The 7,379-nt window shown below is 53.2% G+C and overlaps 1 protein-coding gene across 1 annotated transcript; it reads right to left on the bottom strand.

Moving 5' to 3' along the window:
* Positions 1-4,986: 4,986 nt before the first annotated feature.
* On the bottom strand, positions 4,987-6,268 carry LOC123068745 (2-alkenal reductase (NADP(+)-dependent)). The gene has a single exon (XM_044491374.1). The coding sequence runs from the start codon at positions 6,190-6,192 to the stop codon at positions 5,125-5,127; it is 1,068 nt and encodes a 355-aa protein (XP_044347309.1). The 5' UTR covers positions 6,193-6,268; the 3' UTR covers positions 4,987-5,124.
* Positions 6,269-7,379: the final 1,111 nt, after the last annotated feature.

Here is a 7,379-nt window from a genome sequence, read left to right as displayed (position 1 = left end):
AGTGAAATTGCGTATTGGTTTTTGCGTCAAAGTGTCTGATTGGCACAACACGCACATGCTAAAGTGACTAATCCCTCCAAAGCACACACACCCTACCCAACTACCGGTTCCTTTGCCAGATCCGCCCCCGGTTCGCCCCCTGCTAGGGCGGCTCGGGTGAAAACCCCCGCCGCCGGGCACATCCATACGCATCCTCCCTCCGCTGCTGCGGGAGGATGTCGCTAGGCGAAGCCCCGGGCGGCTGATGGCGGCGGCGGAGGCCCTCTTCCTTCCCGCCGTCGGATCGGGCGTCGGGGCGTTTCCTCCTCGATCTACGTCGTAGCGCCGCGGTTGTTCGCTTCTGGTGACAATGCAAGGTGGCGGCGTGGTGCTGGGTGGAGGCGGCGGAGCTGCTGGGCTTCGCGGAAGATTTGGTGGCGTCGGGCGCTCGGTGGGCTCGCAGGGTCATGGCGGCCTTGATCGCGGTGGCCGGCGGCTCGGCTTGTCGGCGGCGACGGAACATGACCGGTGGCAGCAGCGATGTTCTGTCTGGATCCCGGGCGGCGGTCCTGGAAGGTGGCGGCGGGTGAAGCTCGGGCTTTCCACGGTGGCATGGCGTGGTGCAGTCCCTGTCCAAGGCGAATCTGCATCGGCGATTTAGTGGTTTTTGCTAGGGATTGGTTCAGATCAGAGACGGTGACGAGTGCGCGGGATCCATCTCGGCGGCTCTTGCAGTTTGGCGAGGTGGGGCGGGAGCCCTCCTCCCAAGCTCCAGTGGTGGCACACTCAGGCAGTGGCCGGTGCGCCAGGGCTCCTACGGTGGCACTGCCGTTGCGGTTGGTCGCTGGATCTAGGCGGCTAGATCTGGGACTTTGAAGGCGGTCAAGACAGTGCACAGGTTGTCGGGTGGATTTCTTGGGACGGATCCGGGTGAAAACCCGGTCTTCAGTCGGTCGCCGGAGCCGGTGATGACGATGCCCTTATCATCATTACCTTCATGAAGACATCATCGAGGTGAAGCTCCCAACCCCATCCAATACCTCTGGGGGAAACCCTAGATCAGTTGATCAGATGACGGCCGCAATCATGTGTCGTTACCCCCTTGGGGGCGGCATTCTTGGAGGTACACTCTGGCTCAAGGGACCAGCGAATGGCTTCTTCAGTGGAGCGGTGTTTCTTTCTACATATTCATGGTGCGGTTCTCGGCGGCGTAGAGCAGTGGAGACTCGGTGTCAGATGTGTGGCGATGGACACGCGCAAGAGGACGACGTTGTCTAGTGTCATGATGGTGTCGATGACAGAGAGGCCTGACAAGGTCGATGTGTCAGTATCTGCTTTGAAGATGGACTGATGGAAGACGGAGGTGACGGTCCTTGCAGCGTGTGCGTGTGGTACTCACTAAAAGTGCGCCGGACCGGAGTGTTACCCAGTCTCGCCTATGTGGCTTGGATGGGGCATCCTGTTTTAGATGTTAGGCTTTGGTGCGATGTCTATTTGGTATTTGGCCCAAGCAATCGGCACTCCTTCGTCAAGAGGATAGGAGTAGCGATACGTGTCGTCTAGACGGTGGCTTCGGACTTCCTGATGTATTACTTTGTAAGGTCTTTATGAATAATAAATAAAATAGCCGCATGCATTACCCAGATGCAGAGGCCGTGGGTGCATCCTACTTTTTTAAAAAAAAAACTACCGGTTCGTTTCATCTTGCGCGCGAGGGGACCACCTAGTTAGTTACCTCTCGCTTCATATTTTCCTTGTGCATATGAGTAAAACTAGCAGGACTGATTTGTTCAGGAGATTGGAAGAAGCATGTCCACACAAATTCAGTGGACTGCACATGAAGAGCCAGAAATTGCTACACAGAATTGAAGAGGGTATTTTACTTTATTTTTACATGATTAATTGATCAACTGCAAAATGCAGGCCTCCTGTATTACCATGCATCCACAAACAGTCCTTGCATACACTTCCGTCTTCTCTCCGTTCAGTCTGCTATTCCCATATCCTGTACCGATCCCATGAATACATGTCATAGTACAATGCCTCGCCTAGTGAGTCGAGCGTTCTACCCAGTTATGGTTTTATAATACATCCCTATGCTCGAGTAAATAGCATAAAACTACTACTTTACAGGCTAGGGCTTTAAAAAACTATGGATTTTTAATTTTTCGTTGATAAGTACCAAGTCAAGGGTTGACTGTTTCAGAAAACCCTAATCACAAAGTGCTTTAAAATTAATTGTGATTATAACAGTTGGGACCCGCACGTAAGAGAGCCGTTTGTTTGACCGTTTCTTTGACTGTTACCTTACATGTAGGGCCCATATGTCAGTTTCTTTGTAAGTTTTTTTAAAAAGCAATCAGGTCCCTGTAACATTTTAAAAAAAGCAATCGGGTCCCTGACTATTTTCTAAAGAAAGCAATCGGGTCCCTGATTGCTCTCTCAGGAACGGCGCCGGCAGCTCGCCGGCGGCACGGTCGCGGCCAGGCGAAAGGAGGCGGCGCAGGCGCCGTGTTCCTCGTCGCGAAGTCGGGATTCTCTAGTCGGGCGACGGGCTAGGTGGAGGAGCTCCTTGCCGACAGCAGCCGCTGCTCCTGGGCCATTGCGTGCGGCTGGAGGCGGCCAGAGCCCTTGGCCATGGTGCGGCTGGTGGCGGCCCTTGCTCCTCGCGCGTTCCTGGCCATGGCGCGCGGCTCGCGGACGGACCGAGCACGTGACCATGCGCGGCTGGCGGCGGCCCTTGCTCCTTGGCGCGCTCCGGCCATGGCGCGCGGCTCGCGATGGCCTAAGCCCTTGGCCAAGGTGCGGCCCGTGCTTGCTCCTCCGCGCAGCGTTCGTTCCTGCGGTCGAGTTTGTCTTGGCGCACTACGGACGGTGGAGGTGGCCGTCAGTGGGTGGTGGTTGTCGGGAGAGGGAGAGGAAGAAGAAAGAGACGGGAGGAGTGAAGAGAAGATAAGAGGAAGAAGAGGCAACTTACACTTGGATCCCACATGTAAGTTAACGGCCAAATAAAACGGTCAAACAAACGGATTGTTCAGGAGTGGGCCCGACCTGTCATAAAACGGTTTAAATCGCTAGAAACGAGTGTTTAGGGGTTTTTGAAACAGCCAACCCCTGACTTGGTAGTTATCAGCGAAAAATGAAAACTGGTAGTTTTTTGGAACCCTAACCTGTAAAGTAGTAGTTTTATGCTATTTACTCCCTATGCTCTCGGCTAGTGTTTCTGCCTCCCGCTGACGCCAATGCCGATCTGCTTCATCTCCAGTTGTTTGAGCAATATTGTAACTATTTGCATTTCTTAATAACTATAGGTTTGAGCAATCACATATGATACAAATTGTAAATATTTTTATAAAAAAATAGACTTGTCTTAAAAATATACACTTGAGCGTGCATCATTTGTTATGTTATTCAGGAACATTGAGGCATAAGTTTTTAAATTTTTCAAACAAAGAATTAAATGAAAATAGTGCTTAATGTAATTATGCAACAAATTACAACACGATGGGTCAAATAATTGAGCTCGCAATTAGAAAGTCCACATAGCTTATGTTAAAAAAAAGAAGGTAAACATAGGTGACACAGTAAAAAAAGAAGGTAAACATAGGTGACACGATAAAGCCTAGTTTGATGAACTCTATCCCACACTTTGTGGTGTTTGATGAACAAAGCCACCCCTCAAAAATAAGTGACACAATAAAATGTACTTAGTACATGATGAACATTGAGTACAGGAGAAGATCTTAGAAACAGTGGTCAATTACATTATATAATTTGGTTCTGTACAAAAGAAAGTTTCCTCTTTTGTGTATATATCCTAATAAAACACCACCCCCTTGTGATGAACTCTTTGTTCTTGGTTGTAGCTCTTTGTCCACAAATTTGGTTATTCCCCATTCAGCATGTAGCATGTCAGTTGCAGTCTCGCATCCAACATATCAGTTGCAGTCTCGTGAAGCATAGGAACAACATAAGTTAAAATAATCCGGTCAAATATACACTAAGACCATACTCACAGGCATTTCGACAGATTAAACCAAAGTTATAATGCCGGCGGGTGGCGGCTTCCACATGATGGAATAAAGTTCTTCCCGCCTAGCCACTCGCCTTGTTGGTGTGTCTACCATTGTCAGGTTGTGTGGAGGTGTGTCTTCGGCGGATCTCGCGGAACTCGGTCGTTGGTTGTCTTTGATGGATCCGATCCGGTGTTCGTTCATCTACGACCGCGTGTCTTCAGGTCGGATACTTCTAATCTACGCTTCTTTTCATCGGCGGTGCTTAATGTTCTGGTGCTGGTCCTATGGAGACTTAGCACGACGACTTTTTGACTGTCTACTGTAACAAGTTTTGTCCGGCTCCAACTAAAAAGGGGTGATGACGGCGACGCGTCTCCGCTTCAGTGCTTGTAATTGTTGCTAGGTGACCTACGGATCTGGATGTAATTTTTTATAATTTTCGATGTTCGTTGTACTGCCATGATTGATGATGAATAGGACGAAAGTTTTTCCGGGCAAAAAATCTAGTACATAATACTCTATGCGTTGCTATTGAAGAAAACAACAGTTCCTGCAAAAAGAAGAAGAAAACAACACTGTACTAACAAAAGCGTGTTCTACTTCGTTAGGTCTGTCAAGCTTGTGGTTTTACATGTGCGTGCTAAAAGTGAAGCATATTTCTTCCTCCATTTCTTTTTACTCGGTATATTAGGTTTCTCTTAAGTCAAACTTAGTAAAGTTTGATCAAATTTATAAAAATTATCAACATATACAAATTCCAAATAAATACAAATGATAATATATTTTATGTTGAATATAATGATTTTCATTTGGTATTGTGAATATAATGAAAAAAATGGGGGTGAAAATTCAGGTACTTTTGATTTGTTGAGATTTGAACTCATGGGAAACATCGAAACAAATAACAGTTTTGAACCGCGTGGCAGGTGTGATAAACAATCTTCAAATCATTAAAAAAACAAATAATTAAAAGCAGGTAAACGATGATTAATGAAGGGCAATAGTAAGCAAGGACTGGAATTTATTTCTCATGATAGCTTCCCAGCGCCATGCGCATGGATCTACTAGTAGCTTTTTATTTGGCTTTGCCCGTTGTCCCTAGGAATGACACTTGCGTGCGATCTGTCAGTCACTGAGGGTTGGCGAGCCTGACGACCTGCTTGCCGACGTTGCGGCCGTGGAAGAGTCCGATGAGCGCTGCGGGCGCCGCGTCGAGCCCCTCCACGACGTCTTCCACGTACACCACCTTGCCGTCCTTGATGTGCGGCAGCACCCACGCCCTGTACTCCGGGTAGAGGTGCTTGTGGTCGGGCTCGACGAACCCCTGCATCCGGATCCGCTTGGAAATGAGGTACACCAGGTTGCGCGCTCTGAGCTCCTCCGCGTCCTTCTCGCCGGCGGCGAGGTTGTACTGCGAGATGAGGCCGCAGACGGCGATGCGGCCGTGCACCTTCATGTTGGCCAGCACCGCCTCCAGCATCTTCCCGCCCACGTTCTCGAAGTAGACGTCGATGCCGTCGGGGAAGCGCTTCTTGAGCGCGCCGGTGAGGTCGCCGCCCTCCTCCTTGTAGTTGAACGCGTCGTGGAAGCCGAACTTGTTGATGAGAAGGTCCACCTTCTCCTTGGACCCGGCGCTGCCGACGACGTAGCAGCCCATGAGCCTGGCGAACTGGCCGACGAGCTGCCCCACCGCGCCGGACGCCGCCGAGACGAACACCGTCTCGCCGGCCTTGGGGGAGCAGATGCGGTGGAAGCCCACGTAGGCGGTGAACCCCGGCATGCCCAGGACGCCCGTGTAGTAGGACAGCGGGAGGCCGTCCTCCGGCCGGATCTTGGTGAGCTGGCCCGCAAAGGGCGGCTTGATGACGCTGTAGTCCTCCCACCCCGTGACGCCTGAGACCAGGTCGCCGGCGGCGAGGCCAGGCAGCGACGAGCGGACCACCTGGGCCACCCCGAAGCCGGTGATGGTGGTGCCCGGGACGTAGGCCTCGGTGTACCACTGCTCCTGCGGGCGCGCCATCTTGGGGCGCATGTAGGGGTCGCACGAGAGGCACAGGTTCTTGACCAGCACCGAGCCCTCCTCGGCGGCCGCGGCTTCGTCGACGTCGGCGGCGGGCAGCAGCTCCATGTGCTCCTCCGTGGGGTAGCCCTCCACGTAGTCCTTCAGGATCACGCGCCGGCTCTTCAGCTCCGCCATCGCCGTTGTGGATGGATTGCAACTACGATCGACAGTGGATCGATTAGCTTGGAATGTGTTTGGGATTTCTGCTAGGGCATCGATCTATATATGGTCCCTGGGGGATGGCGAGCCACATGTTGGTACTGTCGTGGCAGTGTTGGTCCTTTGCTTGCAACGTGCACCATGTGCACGCCCCCTGCCCAGTGTTGCATGCATGATCAGTGTTTCAGACACTCATCGACCACATATCATAAAGGCAGGAGCCCACAACAACTGTGATTCCACATAACCACAATTGAAAGTATGTGGCCAGTGATGGGCGAATAAGCCACGGCGACGAAGCCGGGCGCGTCGAGCGCGGGTATGGGCGCGCGCTGGACTGCCTGGGCGCGTCGGGTCCGAGGACTAGGGCGTGCGTGTGTGCGTGCGTTGGGTGCATGGGCGTGTCCGTGCACCGGGGTAGTGAGTGTGTGTCTGTTGGCGATCCGTGCGGGGCGATCGGGTCGCCTGGTTGATGCTCAGCGCGAGACGCGGGCGCACGCGAGTGCGTAGCGGGCGCGGCGAGAGCATGCAGAGCGTGGAGTAGATCGCGGGCGAGTGGAGGCGTGGGTGCATGCCCAGTGCGCTGGCTCGGGGATATAAAGCCACGGGGTGATCGCTGTAACAGTTGACACAGTCGAGTTCGTGCTCGGGGAAGGAAAGGGGGCGTTCGTGTGCCGGAAAACCACCTGTGTCCACCGTGTTCTCTGAATTTTTTCTGAACTTCTTCCTCTTCTCCAGTGAGCAGAGCGACGGCGAGGGAGAGTGAGCAGAGCGAGAGGGCGAGGAGGAGCGCGGCAAGGGACTGGCGGTTCCAACATTTGGTATCAGAGCCACGTGGGGGAGGGAGTTCGCCGGCGATGTCGATCATTCCGTACGGTGGCGGCGCGGGCACTTCGGTGTCGCATCCGGCGCCGGTACTGACGGGGGAGAACTACACCACCTGGGCCATCAAGGTGGAGGCCGACCTGGACGCAGCCGGGCTGTGGGAGGCGGTGGTGCCGCCGGAGGACGCGGCGTCGGCGGTGGTCGCAAAGAAGGATAAGCCGGCGAGGGCTTACCTGCTCCGGGCGCTCGCTGACGATCTCCTGCTGCAGGTGGCTGCGAAGAAGACGGCGGCGGAGATATGGGCCAGTCTCAAGGCGCGTTTCGTCGGCGCGGACCGT

Source organism: Triticum aestivum, chromosome 3B (genome assembly GCF_018294505.1).
Source record: "Triticum aestivum cultivar Chinese Spring chromosome 3B, IWGSC CS RefSeq v2.1, whole genome shotgun sequence".
In the NCBI taxonomy this organism is placed as follows: Eukaryota; Viridiplantae; Streptophyta; class Magnoliopsida; order Poales; family Poaceae; genus Triticum; species Triticum aestivum.
The sequence above is the reverse complement of the archived record's forward strand: the minus strand, read 5'-3'. Positions and strand labels throughout refer to the sequence as shown.

What these genes read in the sequence shown, in the direction of transcription:
- LOC123068745 (XM_044491374.1), bottom strand. Translation starts at nt 6,192, where the DNA reads ATGGCGGAGCTGAAGAGCCGGCGCGTGATCCTGAAGGACTACGTGGAG.